This window comes from Anser brachyrhynchus (assembly GCF_964034855.1).
Source record: "Anser brachyrhynchus genome assembly, chromosome: 1".
NCBI classification, from domain to species: Eukaryota; Metazoa; Chordata; class Aves; order Anseriformes; family Anatidae; genus Anser; species Anser brachyrhynchus.
The window spans coordinates 134,358,926-134,384,627 of record NC_137694.1 but is presented as its reverse complement, the minus strand read 5'-3'; the positions used below and the strand labels follow the sequence as shown (position 1 = coordinate 134,384,627).

The 25,702-nt window shown below is 42.0% G+C and overlaps 1 protein-coding gene across 7 annotated transcripts in view; it reads left to right on the top strand.

Moving 5' to 3' along the window:
- SHROOM2 (shroom family member 2) overlaps window positions 1-25,702 on the top strand; it is a 127,575-nt gene that overhangs the window by 90,776 nt on the left and 11,097 nt on the right. For 4 of the 7 annotated variants that reach the window (XM_080583629.1, XM_080583628.1, XM_080583630.1 and 1 more), the window contains 3 exons: window positions 17,954-18,712; window positions 22,658-23,209; window positions 24,101-24,281. In XM_080583629.1, coding sequence (XP_080439755.1) covers window positions 17,954-18,712; window positions 22,658-23,209; window positions 24,101-24,281 — 1,492 coding nt within the window. Of the gene's footprint in view, window positions 1-10,271; window positions 10,807-15,120; window positions 15,182-16,948; window positions 17,027-17,953; window positions 18,713-22,657; window positions 23,210-24,100; window positions 24,282-25,702 lie in introns of those variants that run through there. The other 3 variants (XM_080583634.1, XM_080583633.1, XM_080583632.1) reach the window with 2 other exon arrangements.

Sequence of the window (25,702 nt, the reverse complement as noted above, 5' to 3'; positions counted from 1 at the left end):
CATCTAGCATTGCTGAGCCCTAGTCACAAAAGCACGCGCATAATACACCTACGCCAGCATTTTAGCAGTGTTTGTGCAGCACAATTCTTGCTTTATAATCGTGGAATCCATGAAAATCACATGACTGGGCACCAGCTGCAATAACTTTCTCTTTTTTTTATAAGCCGAAGCCTATTTTGACATAGTATTTCAGATGTAGTATTTGGCCATTTCACTGCATTACAGGAGGCTTTGTAAAATGGTCTCTTTCACAGGCTTTCCCTCAGTACTTGTGTTATGCAGAGGGTTTACATGTCTTCTGTATTTAAAGCAAACAAACAAAAAATATAATCTCTTACTTGGGCATTTAACTCCTGTAGTGTGAATTGGCACTGCACGATGCTGTACTATGGGAAGAGTATGTGTTTCGATGTGCTCTTTTTTTGAATATGGCACTCCTGTGCTGAAAAGGAACCAGACTCATTGTGAATGAACGGATTTTGTGACTGTTTTGGGGCGGGAGAGTGGGGATGGGGGGGATGCTGCACTAATGGCATTTAGTTTCTTCCTTTTAAAAACCAGCACTCTTCAAGCAGCTAGCAAATCTACCCAATCCGTGATACGTTCTAGAACATGAATAGCACCCAACCCTAAGGTCTTCCTCACGGGCATATATAATAATGCTTCTGAAAATTTTGGTTTGGATTATACTGCTGATGGCCCTTACTTTGTGCTGCTGAGGTCTGTGTGCTACAGTTGCCTTTTTACTACCAGAGGCAGCATCACTGTGCTGAACGCAGGGACCAGCCTTCAGTGTTCGTGTTAGATTCACAGGGACCCAAGCTCAGAGCCAGTTTTGGAACTCATGGATGCATTCTTTGAGTTAGAGACTATCCAACTCTATGCCACGATACTTCTGGCCTCTCTCCCCTTCAGGGCTGGTTTGCAAAAAATGAATAATTTGTTTTTTAAATGAACTTTGAAAGTATACCATTGCAGCATTCCTGTTTGTTTTCAAGAGAAACATAAGTCTTTATAATACATCGAATCTAGAACGAAAAAGGGTTGGAGTAATGTAACAGCAAATGGTTAAAATCAAACCAAAAAAGTGCTTGATAAGCAATTTTTTTTTCTCCTAAGCTTTTTGCTGCTGGTTCATTTTGCTACAGCATTTTTCTGATTTTTTTTTTAGCACACAGTTGCAAAATGTAAATCAGCGTTACTTCTGAAAGGTTTGGGTTTTTTGTTTTTGTTTTGTGTGTGTTGTTTTTTTAAAAATTGATGAAGATCATTTGGAACTCCTTTCATCTTTGGACTGTATTTTTCCCTTTTGAGATTACTGAATGCTTCCAATGAATTCAGGTTGTTTCATCTCCCTTTTTTTGGAAGAGCTACATCAAGTTCTTCTGAATTTCAGTATTTAATAGCATATAGTATTGTTTTTATAGGAACACAAAGCAGTGGTCCATAGTAGCCATTACTAGCTCTCAAGCTAGAAGCAAACGACTCTTGTTATAACCTCCCAGGTGTGTAGTCATCTGACATTAGCTGAATATTTTCATACTGTGGCTTGATGCGATTCTAAGTATGCTCTTAACTTTAGGACTGCTTTAAAAGCGTTACGTGACTCTGCTGATCTGCGAAATAAAGTTTATGCTTTTTTATTTTTAACAATGCTATTGTATTCTATTGCAAATGAGTTACCAAAGTTTAGCTTCTGACATGTAAAGTTTGTCCTTTAAGCAGGCCTCCCTCTCTGTATTTGTCTAATGACATAAGCTGGTTATACAACTGACTTCCTTATAGAAATCTCCACAATTTCTAAACTAACATAGTCCTTCAAAATTTAAAGATGGAAGTGTGTAATCTGGCCTGTAGTCTGCAGCTTCTTGCAGGATCAGACAGCGCATATAAAAAGTCTGCATCAAAAGACTAGTGCTTTATGATCTAATTCTTAAGACTCCCACCTGCTAGAGGTGTTCACAGTCATTGCTTTTACTTACTTTCTAAGAGTGTTTGACTTGTATCCCTCTAAAATGTTTCTGCAGTGTCTAGAAAAATTAGATAATTTCAGAAACTGAAAAGGACTTATGAGATCACAGTTCACAGAAAATCTTTCAACATTTAATAAGTGTCAAATAAAGGACCATGTACATGTCAAGTACAGGACCACAGCATGAGTCAACTCTAATTAAATGCTATAAGAAGTTTCTTTTTGACCTTGAATGCCTTAGCAGTTGTTCCTGCCTAAGCTCTTGAAGGCAGAGGAACAGCCTTCACCATACAGAAACAGATTGAAAGCCATTTCTCGATGCTTCAGTAGACTAAGTGCCCAAATGTAATATTTTAAGAAAGCAAGACTAAAATCTTTGACAAAGACGCTGTTAAGAAACAGGAGCTGACAGACAGGTTTCTGAGTTCAGTACCAGGTGCTTCATAAGGGATCTGATTTTCCAACAGTGAGTGAATATCTCGCCTCCACACTGACCAGGCAGTACATAAGTGAATTACTATGCAAGGAAGAGGAACGATCTCCAGCAACGTAGGAATGTGAATAATGTTATGTTTTCTGAATCGAATCAGATGGAAAAGAATTTACAAAGGGGTGATACTTCATATATATGTGTCTTTATAAAATATATGAAGCATATGCGTATGTATATACATGCATGTTTTGATCATTATTTCTCTGAGCTTGTTCTGTTTTGTGTGCATTGTAAGGGTAGGGGCTACATAGCTGTAAGGGCTGGCTAGCAGGAGGAAAACAACATGACACATTTGGACAAATCTAGTTCTTGTGTGATTTCATGTTTACAGTGAAAAATGGTGTAATTTAGACACTGGAAATGTTCTTAGGAACTACCCAGTTTTTTATAACTCCAGTAATTTTAAGTTTTATAATTTGTTTGTTTGTTTTACTCTGCTGTCAGAAAAGTAGCAATATGCAATGGTAGTATCTGCTTAACCAGGTACTTCAGGTATTGAAATGCAAGAAAAGACCTGAAGCGGGTATTCTTTATAGCAAAAGGGCCATTTGCTTAAACAGGAGCAGAACTCTACTTGCAGCCATTATGTGAAATAATGAGAATGTAAGTTTTAAATCTGTATTTACTGTGTATACACTGCTAGAATCAAATTGAGATGTTTTTACTGGATGACTATTGCAGGATGGATGCGTCTCAGTCATTGTAGGGCTTATCAGGACATCACCAGAGGTTATAAGCAAAATGTTTTCACTCTCCTCCCTTTTCCTTTTGAGGAAGAAATGTTTTGATATTGGGCAACTGCTTCCTTATAAATCAGTGCAAAATGACTGGCAAACATTTCGTGCATGTATTAACAAGCTTCAGTATGTTACAGTGAGAAAAAGGTCAAAATTCTCTGCTTTAAATGTCACCTACAGTTGTTGATATTTTCCACATAAATACGTAATATTTTTCATTCTGATAAAGAAAAGAAATCTTCCTTACCAGTTTGCTGAGTATGGAATTACCTAACATGTAGTATTTTGTAGGAAAAAAAAACGATATGCACGAGATTACTTTTCGATCTAATGTTCAGTGTAATAGCGATTTCCACATACTCATTTTTTTCAAGAGCTTGTGAAGTGTCCTCTTTTTAAAATCAGTTTAACTATAATAAGGACTGCCATAATAAGGACTTAAACCTTTAAGCGCTCGTTTTCGAGGGAGATTGAGTTAAAATGAGAAGACGTGCTTTTCACTCAGCCAGAACAGCTTTCCCCTACCAGCAGCTTGCGTGCAGCTCTCTGTCGTCATCTGGAGGCAGTGCAGGAGAGCTAGCGTGCTTATCCTCCTCCCGGGTTCTTAGCTAGTAACACAGATTTTAAGAACATGAGCTGCTGACGCCCTTTCTATTTACACTTGCAGCTCTTTATCAGTAAGATGCAGATTGTTAATGCATCTATCAGACCACCTTTTTGCCACTGATGTCATCATGTGTATGATACAGTCTAATAGATGATCCAGTGCAATCTTGGGCTGTTTTAAAGTATGTATTTTCCTGGTCTGAAGCTGAAAAAACACTTCTGTAGCTCTTCCCATTCATATAAAGAACAAAGGAGAGTAAGGCCATCAGCGTGTGTTTATGTGTTAGAAGTCCCAAGCCTTTCATTTTCTTAGATATCTGTAAACACTTGTCATTATTACAAGTTTTATTGCCACGAACCACTATGTCCTTCCAGTATATTAGTGTATTTGACTGACTAATAATAGCTGAATAACTATCACACTGTGACATACTGTAACCTAGACTCCCTCGTATATGAAAGAAGCTGATTCTTAAAAAACAGTCGTGCTAGGCCAAGCCAAACGTCTTCCCAGTCAGGTTTCCTTTGTCTAACTGAGGAGTAGCAGATGCTCAGAGAAAATAAAAACAAGGCTAACACAGAGCCATGCTTCCAGGTATCCTTGCCCAGCCTCTGGTTATCTGCATCTAAGAGGTGCAATCCTAAATATTTGTTGTTAACAGCCCTTGATATATATATGTGTGTGTGTGTGTATGTGTGTATTTATTTTTTTCAGAAAAATCTAACTGATTTTGGACTCACATTGACTTTTGACATCCATCTATAGATTTGTGATGATGTGAGGAAAAGCATCTCTTTTGCAGGAGGGGGCAGTTCCTCTGAGAGGGTTAATGCATGATTTTTGCCGTCTTTATTGCCCTCTTCGTGTCTTTCCACTATCTCCCGTGTTGCTTTTGGAGCAGTGGGAGAACTGCAACAACTTCAGGGTGCACTATGAATTCATAAGGTAACATAATGTTTCCTTGTCGTGGATGACACCAAGTTGCATGGTGTGGTTGACATGCTGGAGGGATGCCATCCAGAGGGACCTTGACAAGTTTGAGAGGTGGGCCTGTGCAAACCTCATGATGTTCAACAAGGCCCATTGCAAGGTCTCGCACCTGGGTTGGGACAATCACAAACGTGAATACAGACTGGGCAATGAGTGGATAGATAGAAGCCCTGTGGAGAAGGACTTGAAGGTACTGGTGGATGAAAAACTCAACACATGCCATCAGTGTTCACTTGCAGCCCAGAAAGCCAGCTGTATCCTGGGCTGCATCGGAAGCAGGGGCAGCAGGGCGAGGGAGGTGATTCTCCCCCTCTGCTCTGCTCTCGTGAGACTCCACATGGAGCACTGCATTCAGCTCTGGGGCCCCCAACGCAAGAAGGACATGGGTGTATTAGAATGAGTCCAGAGGAGGGCCATGAGGATGATCAGAGGGCTGGAGCACCTCTCCTACAAAGACAGGAGAGCTGGGGTTGTTCGGCCTGGAAAAGAGAAGGCTCCACAAAGACCTTACAGTGGCCTACCAGTACCTAAAGGGGGCCTGCAAGAAAGCTGAAGAGTGATTCTTTGTCAGGGGGTGTAGGGATAAGAAAAAGGGACATGCTTTTAAACTAAAAGAGCGGAGATTTAGATTAGGTATTAGGAAGAATCTGTTTATTACAAGGGTGGTGAGGCACAGGACCAGGTTGCCCAGAGAAGCTGTGGATGCCCCATCCCTACAAGTGTTTAAGGCCGGGTTGGATGGGGCTTTGAGCAAGCTGGTCTGGTGGGAAGGTATTCCCCAGCCATAGCAGTGGTTTGGAATTAGGTGGTGTCTTGGGTTTACGTGGCAAAGGGGACCCGTGCTGGAGCAGTTTGCTCCTGGGGGATGGACCCCGTGGTACGGAGCCGTGTGGGAGCAGTTCCTGAAGAGCTGCAGCCTGTGGGCAGCCCCCGCAGGCTCAGTTCGGGCAGGACGGCATCCCGTGGGAGGGACCCCACGGGGAGCAGGGGCAGGGAGGGACCGTGAAGGAGCAGCAGAGACGAAGCGTCAGGGACTGACCGCAGCCCCCATTGCCCTGTGCTGCTCAGGGAGAGGAGGTGGAAGAAGGTAGATGGGGGCAACGTGATCTGGGGTTGCTTTTAGTTTCTTGCTGTTGTAGTCCACTAGTGATAGACAGATATTTTTTTTAATGTTCCTATGCTGAGTCTGTGTTTCCCATGACAATAATTGCTGAGTGATCTCCCCATTGTTATCTCAACCCTTGAGCCCTTTTCATCATATTTTCTACCCCTTTCCCTTGAGGAGGGGGAGTGAGAGAGTGGTTGTGGTGGAGTTCAGCTGCCCAGCTGGGTAAAAACCACCACAGATGGTCTTTAAGGTTCCTTCCAACCCAAACCATTCTGCGATTCTATTATTAACCTTTTTTCGTTTTTTTTTGGCTGTTGCTTGAGATATTTTCATAGAATGGTCTGTGAAACCCAGATATTCATTCCTGCATAGCAGTAATTTCAGTTATATATTATTGTATATGTTGTATATTTTGTTGAGGTATATGAAAAGCTGTCCTGTGGGTTACTTTACGTTTATTATGTCTGAATTTCATCTGTTGTTTTGTGACCCGTTCACTCAGTGATAGAAAGTCCTCTCACCAAGAGCTGTTGCCGCCTTCTTTTTCACCCCTTTTGTAAATCACCTAGGTACGGGAAGCACTGCTGTCTGTCATGTGATGATGAAAGAGAGGACTTTGTCCGATGGCAGGTAAAGTTGCAGGAGCCTCTGGAGATAGTTGTGGGGTTTTTTTGAGAATCTTTTAAAACTCACAATAGTCTCTGTCGTCCAGGTCTCTGTTGTCCACATATGTAGTGACCCGTCTAAGAAGAGTAATGCATTTGAGGCACAGCTTTTCTGCATGAGCCCACATGAGTAGTAGTCTTTTTAACATGCCAGTTTGTGCATCTACTGAATCTCTTTATATAATTTCTACTTGTTTGCTTAATTTAAATATTAAATTTACAGATCTGAAGTTCTCTGGATTCATGATGAATATATATATTTTTACTCTTGCTCTCTTCCTCTTACCCTCCTTAGTAGCCTCACATCTTCCTTCCCCAAACGCTGCATGTGTCACTTTGCTCAAACCGTTGTCCAGGTACTGTACAAATGGATAGTTATGCATCACAGCTACTAGTTCAACAATTTCCTATGTGAGTTTAAGGTGATTTTCATCTAGACCTGGTAACTCTTGGCAACCCAATGAATTGTGGACCTCATCCTTTGGTATCTTCCTCGCCAGTTAGTTGAAAATAATTCCTACATGGGTTGTTCTTTGCTCTCACAAATGTGAAGGGAGTCAAGTAGACTTTATCTCATGCCTTATTTCCTTAGTACTCTTACTATTGTTCTTTCTCCCTATAATCTGTCTGGTTGCTGGTATGTTTGAAGAAGCTTTTTTTTTTTTCTCCCCTCCCTAAAGCCTTTAAGAAGTTTTACCTCATTCGTGTATTTATCAACGTTTTGCTAGAGTGGTTGTGAATTTTCCTCATATGGGTGAGGCTTCAATTCTCTGGTGGATACCATTTTAATTACTATTTAATCCAGCCTTTCAAAGGGAAGAGGAAGAGAGAGGGGAGAAAAAAGGGTGGTCTTCTGCTTTGTTGGTAGGTATTGTGTATTTGCTCTAAATTTCACATATTGTATCTTCAGTCACGTGTTATCTCTTAGCCTTACACCATCTGGTGTAATGTTCTTTTAAAAAATATTCCTCTCCAGTATGTAGATGCCCTTTTCAAAATTAAATACCACAGTGTGGATTCTTGCTCTTTCAAGAATGATTAATCTAAATACATATGGCCACTGGCACAGGGTAGCTCCTCAGTGGCAATGTTTTGAACCAGATTCTTTTCATACCTCAGGATCAAGTCAGGAGTTGCATGTTAAATTGTCCCACTGTACTCTTTTTTGCCTTCTGTTGTCCACTTTTAAACTTTCAGAGGTGCTTCAGCTAAGAGGTTTGTGGCTCTTCAAGAGCATCCCAGGTGCATTATTTTGTGGTCTAGAACTGGTTGTGGCTAAATGAGTGCTAATGAAGATGCCTTCTACCACTGTTACCTCTTGGTTCTGCTCTTGACTCTCGCACGCTCCCCCAGAAGATCCATCCATCCATCCTTTCTTCCCGTGTTACACAATGGGTCAGTCCTGCAATTCAGACAAACCTTACAGACTACTCCCATTGCCCCCCCATTCTTAATTCTCCTAGCAAGTGACAAGCCCAGCGACTGTCAGGTGCATGTCCTGCAAGGCCTTGCGATGCTCCGCTCTGACTCACCAGCAGCTGCTGGATCTCATTAAATGGGTGCTGGACTGTCTCCAAAGCCTGCGCTTGCCTCTGCAATACAGAAACATAGCCCTGTTTCTCCCCCATCCAAATGCCTCTTCCCCACACCTCTAAAAGCGTGTTTTTCCCCTCTACCTTTTTGTTAGGTGAATTCTGCGTTCCTCTCTGTTAGCTTGGCGGTAGCCACCCCACTTCACATAACCCCTTTTTTCTACTTCCAGCTTCTTATTACTGAGCGAAGTTCCTTTTATTTAATTGCCGTTGGCACATCTGTTCTGCACTGTGCATGCAGTGACAGCTAGGGGTATGCAAGGACACGGTAGCCTGAAAAAGGAAGTGTTGGAGCGTAGCTTCTGCTTAGGAAAACTTCCTTCCCCCACCCCCAACGGTGAGTGTTAACAAATGTTAGAAACCGAGAGAAGCCCTAGGTGTGATTCTGAAGGTATTAAAGCTGGGTGCGATCAACAGGAATGGCACATGAGAAAGTGGAGAGAGAGACAGAGTTCAATTTGTAAGCTTCTCTTCTTTTTTGTTGCTGTTCTGGTGTGGTTTTACTGCTTTCTCTGGAAAGAGGATTAGAATGAAGACTATCTAAAGACTACGTTTCAGTTGCATCGCTTGATACCCAGCTACCTTCTTGTGGCTATTTCAGTGATAAAAGTTGAGTAGGGAGATTAGAGATAACGTAAGGTCGTCTCCAGTGGTTATATCCATAAAAGCATCATACACTGATATATTACAGATTCTATTTTCCCCAAAATAACTTGTTGGAAAACATTTTTGGAAATAGGTGACTGATTTGTCTCTTCGGTGCAGCAGTTCCTATGCTCTGAACATATGGCATGACTTACTGTCCTCGTAGTAAAAGCTACCCTGTGAAGTGTTCGCCTTCTACTAGAAGCCCTTAGGCAATGCGGATTATGATTTGCTATCATGCATAAGACTGTTTATGCCAGTAAATTTGAGTAAAGTTTTGTGCTAAAAAATAAAGCGGTAACTGGAACTTCTATTTCTCTGTAGGGGACACGCAGACTTGTTACAAGCTGTTAACCACTTGCCTTGCTTTATGTAAACAGTAAAGGTAGAATGACTTTTCTTGAAGCCTTTCTATATATATTGAAGTCAAATTGACAGCTTTGGGAGACAAAAAAAAATAGGGGAGTGGATTAACTAGGTATCAGTGTAGTATCATAATACCAAACCACTGTTTATGTACATTTTAAGTCACGTTTTCCTCTCTTTAAGGTCATCTTTTGAAATGAGCTTATAGTTCATATTAAAGCCTTATCTGCAGTTCCTCTACTAAGTCTTTAAAGTGTTCTTGCAGAAAAATTGAAAGGAACTCCAGCTTTGCTCTGATGCAGGCCGTGGTGCATTTTTTTTCTACAGAGGGAGCGTGGGGGTGGTAATACGCTGGTGTAGCATGAAAGCATTCAGTTCTTTCCCTGCAGAACCTCCTGTACACACAACGCATGCAAAAAAATTCAAGCTGGAGGGCTGTTGGTGAAGACTCTCTTCTAAAATTAAAGACTTGGTTATTTGAATCTTGTTCAGAAAGGAGCCTGGTAACACACTGATCTTTTAAAATCGCTTTAAATATTTAAGATTTGTGGAACTGTTGTTGCTGAAGCGCAGATAATGATTTTCACAAATGAGATGAAAAACCCTTAAAAAATTAAAGGACTTTTAGAAATCTTTTTTTTTTTTTCTTTTCTTTTCTAACCAAAACCAGGGGGTGGGTGCGGGGGAAGGGAAAAGCTTTGAAGTCTCTGAGATCTTTTCCCTGAGGTCAGAAGTTTCTGATGATGTAACATACAATACAGACCAAGCCTTCACTTATCAAGGTTAAAGTTGACGGAGCCTGTATGAACTTGTCAATCATAGGAAGCAGGCAAAAACAAGCCAGCTGTTGTGAGGCATGGCTTTGAAAATCCTCTGTGTTACAGTAAATGAGACGCAGAGGTTGAGACGGATTCAGTTCTGTAAGGCTTTCAAACTGGCTGGCACATTTGCAAGGATGCAAAGCTCACGTATCCAGTGACTATGGATAAACATCTGCAAATCCTGGTAAGACTGTCTTATGTGTAGTGCTAGAGCGTTAGAGAAACGGCGAGATGCACGAGCCTTTATTATCTCTTTCCGTCAGTTCTGGACGGAAGATTGCAGTATGTATTCATACAGTATTTCTTTTGTTCTCCAGGTCTTTGAGTACACGCTGTCTTCTGTCCCTATCAGCAGAAGCTACAGTAACAAATTAGGAGCGATGCAATGCTGGGCACAGGATTGTATTTTGCTTAGTAGAAACGCCTGCTGTATTCGCTGATGTTTTAGGAGAACAGGGGGAAAACGTGAGCTGATTCCAGCTGAGATGCTCTGTGTGCATGTGTTCGCGCACACGCGCTGTTTTTAGCAGCTTTTGTTTTCACAGTTGGCATAATGCACGCTGGAATGAGAAGGCAGCGGCGTTCAGAAACGTTTGTTTTCTGGACCGAGGGCTGCAGTGCCGTCGCGCTGGCTGGGGTGCCAGGCTCGGGGTTCCTCTCGGCGAGGGGTGGTGCGAGAGCTTTTCATCTTGTCGTTTTCCTGGCAAGCGTGTCGCTGTGAGTGCAGGCTCGCACGAAGACCTTTCCACAGCAGCAGGAGATAGTGGCTGGGAGCGTAAGAGAATTGGATGTGACTATCGGAAGCAAGGGGTGAGTGCAGCTCGGGGAGAAAAGATGGCTATTGAAATATGTGCATATGCATGCTAATTAATTTAAATAACTGCTGGGGGATTTTTTGTCTTCGGAGGTGAGCTGTGTGTTCATTTTGCTGCCTGCCCGAGAAACCCAGGTGACCTAGCTGTTATTCACAAAGTGTTTCATTTCATAGCTTCTGATCTGTTACTGAATTTTTGTTCAGCTGCAAGCAGCTGTTTTCAGTGGTAATAGCAACAAGAAAATAGCAACAGCATGTCACAAAAAAAAAGTCTAGAGGTTAAAAAAAATCATAGGAATGGCAATTGGAATGTAGCTTTTTTGAATAAATTAACAGAAAACATTTTTCTTGTAGATTTTTTTTTTAACATGAAAGTGATTTCCTTGTTAGCACTGTTTGAAAATATTGCCTTTTGTCTCTGCAGTGGTTGCCATTTATGTAATATGATGGGTCTTGTTACACTGTTGGGGTATTCTGATGATTGAATTCAGTGTGTAAGTACAGAACATATTAACTGGCTTGCTCAAGTGAGCAGAAGTCATTTTAAATCCATGCAGGCAATCTGCTGTGTGCTAGGACAGGCATGCAATAGATAAAGCAAGTAAGAAAACAGCCATAAAAACATTTTTTTTTATCATTGATTTTTGATGTGCAGTAAAATGGAGGAGGGGCTTCTGTTTTCTGAACTAAGGAAAGAACAACATCTCTTCCTCCACCCTTTCCCCCAAGAAAGACTCCTATGCTGCAAGATAGTTAATTTTAATCAGATTTGATTTTTTTTTTACTGTGGACCAACGCATTGTGCTGTTACCTGTGACTGACTGGCCTACATTTTATCCATCAACATCATATCTTTGCTTACTGGATGCAGGATTAGAGTGGGTCTGTTGCATTTAGTTCCGATTCTCCTGGGGAGAGAGGTAATGCTTTTAGTAAGAGAACATACAATGAAAATCCATTGTTGTGTGTTGCCATGCAGGCGGGACACAGAAGAAGATCTGGTAGGATAGGCAGACTGACAGGCAGTGCCTGTTATCGTATTTCTTTCCGTGATAAAGCCAGGTGATTATGGAGGGGTTGTTAAGCTAGACTGACATTTTGTTCTATCACATTGGGTGCAACAGCTAAGCAATATTTAGCGTGACTAAACAGATAGCTACCACCGGATGCAGGTGATGTTAGCAGGTATTGTAAAAAGGAATTGGAAAACCAAGACTCACATCGTGATAAGTGGGTTGTAGTGTAACAGTGATGTGCTGTGGGGTACACTTTGTGAAATGCCTTGCTGGTTTTGGACCTTCTGTTGTCTTTCAGAGTATATCGTGGCATCTTTTTGACAGAGAGAGCGTGCAGCATTCATTATTTTCATTATTCTTTTCATCTTAAGACATACTTTAGTTTTAAGACCTTGGGCATCAGCAGTGCTTCTGGAATGGTAGTTGCCCTCGTCAGACCAAGGCAGTGAACAGCTCTACTTCTTTGTAGTGACTTCTGCGCTCCACCTCTTCCAGGGGTGACCATTGTGGCACAGTCATCATGGTGAATAAATCACGTGTTTTCCAGAGGATCCTCTGTTCTGTGAATTTGTCTACAAACATTTCTGTGCAGTTTTGTACTCCAAGGTGTGATGAGGCATCTCTGGAATATGTTTCTTATCTACTGTGTAGTAAATACTGCATGTCCTACTGAGTTAGTAGTGACAGCAGATACAGTGCTTGTCAGAAAAATGGACCGCCAGTAAAAATTGCCCTTGTATTGCGTGCCCAGACTGTGGTGTTGTGGTGTGTGTCTCCTTGCCGCTGTTACAGTAAGACCGATTTGAGGGTGTCAGAACCTTTGGGGTGCTGGAGCCTCTAAAAGAAAAAGTATTTGGGACTCAGAGGAGGATTTAGATACCTAACAGATGTCTGCATGTGAGTGAAGTGCCAGTGCCAGGTATGATCCATAGAAATACTGGACTCAATTCAGCTGGCACAGCACAGGTGTCTAGCGAGACCTGAGATGGCCCAGTGTATCCCACTGGCCCGTGCTGGAGTATCTAAATTTATCCCCTAAATGGTGAAACCCGTGTGTGATTTGCTTGTAGAGACCACTTCAGTATGATGTGAATCTCTTAGATCGCGCTGACTGTATCAGTACGGACTGAAATGTGCCATTAGACGTCTGACTCACAAGCAGACCTCTGACTGCTTCCTGAATTTCAGAGAATCTCACCCTGTGCGTCCCGTTCCAGCTTGGTCGGGTCCTGTCACGGTCTCGAGCAGCGCTACGCTGGGTAGAAGAAACTGCTCTTTATTTGCGGGCTATTGCACAAGTGCTCTTGGATCCCACTGTGCAAAGTGCTACGCAAATACACAATGGAAGCACAGTTTGAGCGCATAAAGTTCACAGCTGAAAAAGTAGCATGTCGGCAAGGGCCCTGCCTATAAACAGCGTTTCGGCATGAGCCAAGGCTGCGTTTCACAATTGCTGTAAGCCACATAATTATCTGGTTTGAGCCAGGTCAGTTCCTTGATCCAGTTTTCTGTGGGGCTGTACAATTGCTACTGCGAGCGCAGTGAAGAGAGCAGGGAGACAAAATCGGAGCTGACTAAGGAGGAGGCTGCCTCTTTAGGCAAAATATCTGCATTGAGGTCAGCTTAAAGGGACCGCAGAACTGTGGCCTTGGGAATGAGGGGTTGTTGTTGTAGGATGAGGACTCTTAGGGAGGATTCCTACTCAGGTATGAAGGCCTTTTTCCAGCAGAGCTTGTAGAGTCCTACGAGGAATTTAAACTAAATCAGAAACAGCCACTGCATTTGCTTTCTTGTGCCAGTAAGTTGCTGGAGTACACAGTTGCTTACATAACTGTACTTAGGTTTTATGGTTAAACTTTAGCATGTAGGTGAGTTCTCTAACAAACAGTGCGCTTTTATAACATTAGCTAACGCAGTTTTGCCAAGGTTATCTAGTCCGGGGTTTTGAAGTTGGAGCATCTCATGGCACTGTTTGGCTTGGCCTGAAGCGTTCTCAGATAGACTGTAAAGACAGCTGAAAATCAGACATACTGAATTAACCAGAGTGCTTTTCCTGTGCTCAGACAGGACGTTCAGCCAGATCGTTCCACCTTTATGTCCAGATTTAGTCAAATCCCGAGGATGGGACAAAAGAAGGAAGTGGTTTGGGGTTGTTTTTTATGGCAATCAGAAATGTTGCCCTTCTGATAGGTATCTGTACATGATTCATTTTGGTAATTGCTCCTTGACTCCACTGTGTGTGTGTGTATTTTCTATGGTGTTATTGTTGTCTTATTACTGGGAGGTGTCAGGACTGCAGAGTTTGCTTGATTTCCCTGTTTTTATCATTTCCTTGGCCTTTATGTTTCAGCACTCAGCGCGTATGCCCTGAGCTGGCAGAGCTGGAAGGGACCTGGGGGATGTGCTTTTCCTTCTGGGTAGACAGCACCTCATGCCATTACGTATTTTGACGCACGTTTCCACCGCCGCGGTGGCGAGCTCTGCATTGTGCCGAGCACCTGGAGCCGCGAGGGGAACCGCGCGGGGCTCACCCCGCCGGTGGCCACGTCCTCCCCTAGCAGGGCCGAGCCCTGTTTTATACAAGAGCTCCTTGGAAATGGGGAGGACTGGGTTTCATGATGAGGTGATTCCTTCTCTTTTCTTGGTTGGAAGCATTGCTGTCGGTGTGCGCCCCCCGCCCCGATTTATATATGAAGGTTTCCTTACTTACTTGCCTGGCACCCTTATGTGCCTTCAGTACCAAGGGCGGGTGCAGTAGGGTAGGCTGATGCCAGACCCCGGTACAAGACTCACTCTTACCAAATAACACGGTGTATCAGCAGCATGAATTGCTGATTACACTTCCCCTGCAGTTCAGGAGAAGTGCACGGTGCGAGCAGCCCAATGCTCAGCATGCCCAGGACGGGGATTTTGCTGGGGGCCTTCCCCACCCGAGGAGGCGGACTCTTGCCCTTGGGATTACGGTGCTCTGCCATGGGGGTGGTGATGGGGGAGCTCTGGGTTCAGAGATATCCTAAAGTTTTTCATGATGACCATTTTCTTACCTGGAATGAAGGCAGTAATTAAGCCGATAGTCGTGTTCTCGCTGTGCCTCTTGGCTTGTGATGTTTGCTTATGGATGAGCTCGTTTCAGTGGTACATTATCCTTAAATAATTCTATTAATAATTAAGTAATTCCACAGGCCTCACTTCTGAACTGGCTGTCTGTTGGGGACATGGTTACCTGAAGCACAGACAGATCCTGAGTAGCTCAGTGGACTTCGTAGTATTGATAATAATGTAACACCTTTGCAGGTTCTTGCCACTGTGTCCTCCTGGGGCTTGAAGCTTGCTTTCTTTTCCTCCTTTCTGAACAGTAAGCTCAAATCTCTCCAAAATAAGGTGATAAGCATGTTTTGCATGAGGATCCACCCACACCGAATGCCAACTAGCCTCAGCGTTGAATGTGGCCACCTTTTCCGAGACCCATTTTCTGTGGCACTGCGTAACGTTTGATTGGTTTTGTGGAAACTGTCTGAAAGCACGTATGCAATCACTGGTTTTATCTCCGTGTTTGCAAAGGTAGCGTCTCCAAATTCATCTGCGCTGTGACTGCTTATTTCCTGGTCCTCTGTTTTGTGAGGTGACGGGACTACCAAAGCATTCATTGCTTCTGAGCCAGGGTAATAGTAAGCAAATTTTGCTACATGCTTTGGATATGTAAACACCTCAGGTCGGTGGCGTACTCTGTCCTGTTTGCTTCCACCAGCACACCCACTTCTGATGTGCATGCCGAGTTCAGTACCTACTTTGCAAACTGGCTGAGGTAGTGCATGTCATTTGTCTCTGCGACATTTTGTGCCGTGCCCTGGATTTCTCCGCGCACCTAAGTGCAGCTATTGCACCGCCTGATGTTACGGCTTACGGCTGTGAAGATGAATAGGGAGGCATGAAATTTTTTTGGCACAGCTTAACTAGAAGAAAACTGTGCCGTGCATGGGTTATCGAGACGAGGAAAAAAGCTGATTTAAACACGGCACTTCGTACTTAAGGCCTGAAGCCTTCACTTGGTAAATATTTCCATTAAAATTAGTGGAACTATTTACAGGCCCAGTTCTGCTTGCATCAAACTCCCCAGGGCAAACCAGCTGACTCGAGAGATGCCACATAACCAAATCTGAGTCGCAGTGCCAAGCTTGGGCCTTGGTCTCTCTGGCCTTAAATCATTTTATTTAACAAAACTGTCCTCGGTCTAATATTAAAAATGAGAGTCAAGAAGTACTGTTTTCATAAAATAGAATTGACTCAGAATTTGTCAGACTGCTCGAAGTTTTCTGAACCAGCTGCACTTAGCTAAGAGCAAGATGAAGAGATCTGACTTTAAATGATATTCAGCCCCTCATTCATATTAAATAGAAAATGTACGTGTTAAAATTGAATTTAAAAATTTAACGCCAGATGAGAGATAAATTGCGTGAGGGACTGTTTGGGAATTAAATTGTGAAAAAGCCATCTCTCTTAGAAGTACAGTGCTATTTTATTACTGAAATGTAAAAATCAGTGTGAATTATGATTTTTAAAAATCCTGTACATCAGGCAGCTTAATGGAAATGTCCTCATTTTTTTAAAGAACTGTTTTCCATAAGTGGTAAAATGTCGCAGATCCAAGCACTAAAAAAAATAATAATTTTGAATGTAATTGGATTGTACACATGAGAAAATAGAACTTTTAATTAGTTGTCTTCCAAACTTCATTTTAAAGATTTTTTTTTAATTAATTTAAATAGTAATACAGTGTTTAATTCTCCAAAGAAGAGTTTTCTTGAATTTATAGTGGACTTAACCTGTTAGTTATATTATGTGCTTTTGTTTCAAATTAGTTTTCATTCATTCTGATGTCAAGCACCTACCGACCCCTTTTCAAAAGTGGTGCGGTAAGCTTAGTAACCTGTTTATGTTGAAAATTCTTATTAACCTTACTATAGAAATAAGCTGGGAAAGGTGACTCTTTCACAGTCCCCTTGAACGAAAGCCTGGGCAGTGCACGTGCAAAGGGTTGTTATTTCACAATGCAGAGACCAGAGCTGTCAGTAGCACGAGTGATACTAGTAATTCTCTGAAGCCTTTTACTTTTCTGTTGCAGCTTCTTTTCTAAGCTCACAGTGTCTCTTCAGCCTCCTTTAAGCAGAGAGCAAACCTGGCTCCTTTCAGGGCTCCAGAGGTACTTTTTTTTCTGTCTTGTCTTTCTTCCCAATCTGTCTTTATCTGGTGAGCACAAACAAACTACATTTCTTGTGGCAAAGCACAGGCCTGGAGCTGCGAAAACCTGTTTCCTGACTACACAAACAGAGAGGTCACAGTTGGAATAAAACCAAAAATATTTTTGCGTAGGATAAGACCTTTTTGGCCATTGTTTGTCATTTATGCTGACAGGACAAAAGAAGTTCAAGTAAGTAAGTAAGTAAAGTAAGCCTGAATGGAAAACAATACACTTTCTAAATTTCCTTTTCTGTTTGTTTTGTTTTAATTTTAGTTTCTTCAGAGACCTTCATTTTCCCTTTTCCATTTTTTTTTAGCTTCAGCAAACATTTTATTTGCATTTGCTTCATTTTTCATCAGTTACGCGTATCTAAAAATTTGACCACCAAAATTCATAATTAAAATTCACACTTAAATTCTCATTTAAAATGACGCTGAAGTATTAATTTTGCATATACAGAAGAAACCTGCTTTCTGCACTTCACTGGTGACTCTGAAACAGAAGTGGAATTAGATTTTAGCATAGAAATAGAAGAAAAACACTTACACTTGTGGCCATGCCACATACATCAGCGCCTTGGATGCGCTGTGCGCTGAGATGTGCCATGTACACTGCGGCGCCTCAGGTTAACTCAAGGTTGTCGCATCCTGTGACTCCACGTACCCTAATTTAGCGTGACATTATGCTTTGACTCATCACATTAGATTAGGTACGCAGCGCCTGCATATACATGAGAGAATGTTTTTGTGCCGTATAGTTACTGTGAACTGCAGGAGCCGGTGTTAAATGTTTGATGCGTTCTCAGTATTCGAGCTTCGTAGATCATCTGTGGCCTCATATAGGAGGAAATACAGCAGCAGCATGCTAATGATGTTTTCTTCTCCCTAGGCAAGCTGATATTGGGGCCCTAAGAGAAAACCCACGGGAAAAAAGGGATCAGCTGGACCAGAATATAGGCCACAAGTGGAAGGCATCTGTCAGACCTTTGCATGCAAGAGAGCCTACGGTTTTGTCTCACGAAAGCCGCGGGAGATCTGGGACACTGCCTAGTGATTACAGATACTCTCAGGAAAACGTGAATGAGAAAAGCAAGGATTGCAGTTTGCCTCATCTCACATGCTCTGAGCCACAGAGCTTGAACGAGAACCACTCCCGTCTGTCCCAGGGCACCGGAGAGGAGAATCGTAGAGCGGAGCCGGCGCTTCTCAATAAGAAACGTGGACCTGCTCCTCAGAGGCCTCCGCCGCCTAAAAGAGATAAATACAGGCGACCAGATAATTCTGCACCATCACTTGGCACCTCTTCTGAATCTTTGCTGGTAGCACCCAGCCATCCCTTTCCGTCCTCTTCCCCCAGCTCTGCGGAAGTATTTACGAGCCACTCATCTCTCTGTCAGAGTCCTGCAGCTTTCAATGGAAAACTAAAGAGTGCTAACCCACAGGAACTCCTGCAAGCGTCATCCACGGAGAATGTTTGTCAGCACTTAGAAGAAAAAACGCACCTTAAGTCCGAACCTGTGTTATCCTCCAAGTATCGGTACCTTCAGAAACCGGGCATGGAGACGTCAAGGTCCCCTTCTCCTCAGTTTGCGCCACAGAAGCTCACTGATAAACCTCCTGTGTCCGTACAGGATGAGAACCCAGCCAGGTACTGGACATCACTCCTTTACTGTTTTAATACCCTTTTGCCTCAGACACTATTAATGGTTGACTCTTCTATTTCTTCACTAAAAGCACATCCTTAGGATTCATTAAGCATAAAACTTTCCAGCATATCCTAAAATGACTTCTGTGAAATTCTACTAAAATCCTTCAGCTGGTCTTTGGTTTCTTTTAGTTGGCTGATGCTTAATAATGAGAGAGGCTTCTCAGGTGTTAAAGCTGGTAGATAGTGGAAAACAAAAGGGTGGATTCAAATTGATTTTCCATTGTACGTCTGGGTGAAATCAGAAGATTCCCTTTCTGTTGTCATTTCTTCTAGCCAAGTCTATGAATACAAATCGGTGTAGGGAGACAGCAGGTACAGGAAGGGAAGCTGTATCCTTTGTGAGAACATCTGTTTTGAAAGCTTACACGGTGAGGTGTACTGCCAAATTATAACTGTTTTCATGTTCCTTTTATGATGAAATTTGGCGTTCTGAGTAGTCTGGTGAGGGGACTGCTGCGTTATTTATATTTCAGCAAGGTTCAGCAGGAGAATGTCAGTCTAGATGAACTCAGGATTAGACAAGCCAATTGAAATTAATTGATTTCTGTGACTGTCATACGCTAATATCACAAAAGGTTATTCTCCTTCAAGATAACAAACTCTTCCAGGAAGCTTAGAAATATTAGTTTTCATAAATCCTTCAGCACTATAATTCATGCTTAAAGAATGAAAATAAAAGCTTCAAGCTGAATGAGTGCTGAGGTTTCTCTGTGCAAAAATATTTGGAGTTGCTTTTCTCTACTGTAGTGTAAATGATTGAATAGACTCAGTCATGCTGTTTTCCAGGGTGCCTTATGACATGGAAAGCATAAATCCCCCCCCCCCTTTTTTTTTTCTGTGTATTTCAGTAGCAGAAAGTGGCTTAAGTTGCTTTTTAACGAATCTCTTGAAGCCAGCATCAGTTCTTGTTTTATTTTTGCCTGGTTAATGAGCTGGGGGCCCTGAGAGTAAGTGAGTTTGGAGGTCGGGGGGGTTGGATGTGAATTAGACTTAACCTACCGTCTGCCTGTTAAGCATGCCTCTCCTCTTACAATAGGACGAAATAATGAAATTTCATCCTGCAGTGTTTTTAAGATGAAGAAGCAATATGGTATGTTATGAAAAGTGGAATATGTCACGGGATCCCTAGCACCTTTCTGCAAAGGTAGATGGCAGTGGTGACATCCGTAAAGTCTTGCTTTGTGAATAGATACAAAGCATGCATGGAAAAAGCTAATTGTATTTGCCCTTCCTTTTTACTGAGCTTTAATGTTGAAAAGCACACTGAGCTGTGCCTAGTTACATGCCTGTATCTGAATGACGTTTTGAAAGTAAGGTAAAGCACTTACCCAGCATATCTTTCATTAACGTTTTAAAATCTTAAGCACAAACAGTCGTCTGTACACAATTGATTGTCCTCAGTTAATAATTACATTACTTAATAAAACAGACATGGCAAAATGGGAAAACATGCAGGCTCTACATCTGAACCTTCTGTATTGTGCTTATTTCGCATGAGTAAAATACGTCAAGTAGACTTATATTAATATGTGATTAATTAGATTTGGCTTAGTACTGCTATTAGCTCCTTGCATATGAGCTTTCGGACATACCTGTTTGTGTGCTGTAGGCAGTCAATATCCAATGTTTTCAGCATGTAGCTGTTCACTCTTCTTTGAGAAAGGTATCTTGTTTATCAGCAAGGTAAACTGAGTAGTGTGCAGGGTTTCCCGCAACAATTTAGGTAGTCAATGTCGTGTGGGGAGATACTGGTGGTGTGCAGAACCCAGCTATTTCCAAAGACTGTTCAGCAATCTTAAAGACGAAAAGAGTGCATCGGTAGATTTCCAGTGAACATACACTGAGGTGGAGGAGTGCCTGTGGTTGGAATGAAGCTTTTCAGTAGCCACAGGCAGAGTTGCTGCAAATCTGAATTTTACACCACAGTTCCCCAAATGCAAATCCGTAAGAAATCACAAGGATGCTGGTTGCAAAAACAGAATTTCTGAAGCACCCAGCATTGAACTATGTTTACTCTGACTCGAAATCAGTTTAGCTTATGATGCATTAAATACATGGAAAATCTTATGCTAGGCTGAGAGGAAAGTACCCAGAGTCCCAAAACAGACGCCAGACACTTTAGGTGAAGAATTGCAGTCAAGTAATTTCTTCTCTTCCAGTTGCCCCACACATACTTATCCACACATCTTGTATTTCTCCCAGATTCAAAAATATGTTCCTCTTGGAGTGTAGTTGGGTCTGAAGGGTGTGGGCTTCAATTAAAAAAAAAAAAAAAGAAAAGAAAATGTGGGGAGGTGGCTTAACATGGTTCAGACAAGAACATTTCGACTAAACTGCATGAAGGGAGCAACTACACTTACAGGGAGCTTGGGCTGAGCAGCAGGCACAAGAGCAAGCTCTTGAAAATTACAGTCATCCTGAATGAAAAAACATCCCAGCCTGGTGGCAGCGGGGGAGTTGGGGCAGAAGGGTGCGCAGAGGAGGATTCCTTATTTAAGGGAGTGTTCATTTGGCTTTGTCAGGACATTAGTAGTAGGTGGTTGCCTCTGTCTGCATTGCCGTCACTGCTGTACCTCACTGGCTTATCCAAGCTCGCTGGAGTTGTTTGGTGTTCAACATGATGGAAAACCTGCCCCGAAAGCTGGATCAGTTTGCCAAAGCATGTCTGCAAAGCACTTGAGGAAAGTAAATAGCTATTGAGAGGCTGTACCTGCATTCAGAAGCAAATATACTTTTAAAATATAAGATGCAGCTTCTGGAAGAAGCGAAGTCAAACAGATTTTTCTGTTCCCTATGAAAGAAAAGTACAGCACAGAAAAGTCTTAAGTTTATATTTAAGAAAAGTGACACACCCACATTTAGAGGAAAAGAGCTGTAGTATGTCTTGGTCACTTATCTGGAAGGCAGCAAGCAAGCGAGCCAGATGAAACCAGATATTTTAGCTAGTAGGCAATGTTCCTTTACTTGCTGTAGAGCTTCCAAACCCACATTATGACAATAATTTTAAACTTTCTGCAAACTCAAAACCACCAAAACTAGACTTTAGTTTCTTATATGGTTTACATACAGTACAGATGTTTTAGCAATGTTATTTAACATGTTATTGTCCAATTTAAAATCTTAGCCTTCTCTTTAAATAGCTTTATTTACTGAATGTCCAAGGTGGCCCTTTGTACTGGGCAGCGCAGAATTTTTGCTGTAAGCTTCACATAAAGGAGTATGTGGATGTGGCATTGGAATCTAATTACTAAATTTCTATATCTTGTATGAAATTTTACAAATACAGAATTTTCTTCTAATCACGTAGTTAGTCTTGAACAATTTCCAGGTTTTCCATGTGTGATTATTGTAGCTCAGCAAGGGCCTGGCCTGCAGGATGCTTCCATCAGGTCTGTTGTTTTTTCTCTTGGAAGAGCTAGGAAATGATGTGAAGGTATCAAAAACTGCCCAGGCCGCTAAATAACCTGTCTGGCCAAAAGCTGAGGCTGCTGTTCAATCTGTGCAAGCCAATGAGTTTGAGCTCAAGGTGTGTTGTCCTCTGAATGTGTGGCAGCAAAGGGTTGTTCAACAGCACCATTTTAAAACAGGGGCCTGACTGCTGAGATTGGACCCTCATGTTCGTGAAAATGAACAGAAGTCCTGTTCAGTGAGTACCGTGCCAGGCTGATGCTAGAATTACTTACAAATGAACCAATACTGTTTAAAATATGTGGGCAGAAAAGAAAACATGCAATTTGAGGGTTTTAGATGTGGTGCAAGGAATATTCCATTACCTACATCTTTTATCTACTTTTTTTTAATATTTGGGCTTCCCCCCTGCTTTGCAGATCTGAAGCGAGATAAAAGGTTCTTACATTTCTAAATACGGATTTTCCTCTTTTCCAGAATCGAAAGAGTTATAGACAACAATACTACAGTGAAAATGGTTCCCATCAAGATAGTTCATTCTGAGAGCAGTGCAGAGAAGGAGAGTCGGCAAGGTCTTGTGAGTACAATGGAACCTCTTGCTTTACCCAGTGGCTTGGAAAAGGACCAAATTAAAACACTCAGCACTTCTGAGCAATCCTACTCACGATTCTGTGCTTACACCAGGCAAGGTGTAGAGCCAGAGCCAGAAACCAAAACCAAACCAGCTGAGCCTCAACCAGCTGAAGAACCTGGGAACAACCTGAAGGACAGCAGTGCTGCCGTGCCGGCAGTCAGCTATGTAAAGGCCAAAGAGAAGACCTTTGAAGACTGGAAGTCAGAGGAACTCGCCAGAGAGATTGTGGGAAGAGATAAATCTCTAGCAGACATCCTAGATCCTAATATGAAAATAAAAACAGCAATGGATCTGATGGTTGGGATATTCCCTAAAGATGAACACCTCCTAGAAGAAGCTCAGCAGCGCAGGAAGCTCCTGCCAAAAGTTCCTTCCCCAAAAATTTCAGAAGAGAAGTGAGTATTACTTTCTGTAGACCAGTGGTTCCTTGTAAACTGCTGTCCAAAGTGTGCAAGTTTTCCTAGAGATCTTCCTACTGTTTAGGTTTGCAGCTTTTCTGAAAGTTTTCTGTTAGAATAGCAATTAAGAATAGTGCTGCTAGTGGTATCATTAATTACAGAAGAAGAACTTTTTTAAGATATAAAATGTTATCTGAGACCTGGCTGAAAACTATTATGTGAGAATTTAAGGAATAATTCATTTCTTCCTTGTAGTTAGATATTTTACCAAGAACATCAGATTTGGTAACTTGATAGAAAAGGATCAATATTTCATCATTTATTATGCAATGAAATTTTACAAAGACAACTTAAAGTGGGAATGAGGCATTTCTTCAGACGGAGTGAGATCAAAGTCAAGATTTAAAATTCCATAGAAAGATGTTGATGTTCTGTGGGTCTTTTGTTTTCTTGATATGAGTTACCAAATTAAGTTGTAGATTTCGTGAGAAGTTCATGTGTAATTCCATGACCAGGAAGATAAACACCTGCATTTTAGTATCCTACATCTGGCAGTTGGAAAGCATAGCCGTCTGACACTGGTCTTTGCACTACTTAGTGAAATGTAACTTTATATTTTGTTTCCAATTGAGAGGTCTTAGTTCTGTTTCCCTCATTGTAATGGTGAAAGCTCTTCTGCACTGCTTCAGATTTTGCTTCTAGTGGGTACATACTGAGTTCAGAGAAATTTTCTTCACAACCAATATTTATTTATCCCATTTCTATACATTTCTTTCTTTTCTGTTGAACCATCTACTTGTTGGTGAAATGATGGCTCGAGAATATTGTCCTTTCTTTTCAGTGATTAGGATGTCAAGGCACTTAATGAGAGTTTTGACTTTTTACCAGGAAAGAGGAGCAGAATGCGCCGTCCGCCATCTCCCTGACAACCAATTCGACTTACTACAGCACATCTGCACCGAAGGCTGAGCTGCTGATTAAAATGAAGGACATGCAGGAACAGCAGCAACAGCAGCAGAGTGAAGATGATTCTGAAGATGAGCTGGATCATGACTTGTCAGAAAAGAAGGTAAAAGACATTTCTAAATGGTTAATGCAATGCTCTAAGTCGCATGCGTTTCATTAACAATGAATTTGCTAGCTGAAGAACCCTAAATAAAAGGCCTAGGGGGTTGGTATAATGTCCAACTGTGAATTTAGGAATTTCATGGTAGGTGTTTAGTGCAGCTTGATACGTATTTCAGAAGGGCCCAAAGGGGAAAGTTTTGAAGGGTTTATTTTCAAATACCTTTTCTCATTTGATATATTACAATTTGATATATTGATTTATATATTGATATATTATAGAATGGCTTGGGTTGGAAGGGACCTTTAAAGATCATCTAACTCCAACCCTCCTGCCATGGGCAGGGATGCCACCCACTAGATCAGGTTGGCCAAGGCCTCATTCAGCCTGGCCTTGAACACCTCCAGGGATGGGGCATACTCATTTCTCTCATTTGCTATATATAAAGAAATATCAATGCTTGTGTAACTGTAGCTGGTGGTGGTTTTAGTTGCTCTGTATTTTTAAAACATAGGTGATCAATTTGGGTATATCATGAGAGGGAAGGTACCCCCCGCCCATCACCCTTTTTTTGTTTTCATGAGCAGCAAACCACTTTGCTCTCAGTTTCTCCTACATCTCATAAATAACCAAAGCAGTAGTGGTGGGAAAGGGCTAAGCAGCTTGGTGGATACAGGGGAAATTGCTCATCACAAGAGAGGTAGTCTTCTTAACTCTTGTTCATCCCCATTCTCGCTCCCATCCTTCGGGGTTTTATTTCTGCTCTAAAATCAACATAATATGCCACGACTGAAAATAATGATATACTGGCATTTCAGTGGTTTGAGAAACTGCTGTCCTGTGTTAAAGTCATCCCACTTATTTCATTAGTCATTTGGCACAAAATGTTTTAACTGTAGTTCCCAGTACGGATCAGCTGGAGTAAATGGTTTGTTTTTTCAATTCCAGTGATGTAGTTTGACTCTGCCTAAGCCAGTAGCGCAGTGGTGAGCAAATCATTTCATTAAAGTCAGCTCTCTGTTTAATAATCAACTTGAGGGTGAATTTGGTGGTCCAGTCCCAAAGAAGGGTCTTTGAATTAAACATTAGGAATATATTTAGTCACCAAGACCGAGACATCGCAGAGGAGATTCCCATCTCTGTGTCAGTGGTATCCAACTCCTGCACCGAATCTGAGGGAGCTGCAGTGTTTTCTGTTGTCGCTGTCTTTTTTCCTCCCCCAGTTGTCCCTCCCTCCCTCCCTCTGCCCCCACCACATCTCACAGTTCAATCCAGCATGCGCTGCCAGGGGCATGACATGGCTGCAGCTGGAGAGCTGCCCTTGCCCTCTCACCAGAGACCCGCTGAATCCAACAGCTGCACTGCTTAGACAAATTAAGGATTTCACCGTATTTGGAACAATTCCTTTTTATCTGGTGCCACAC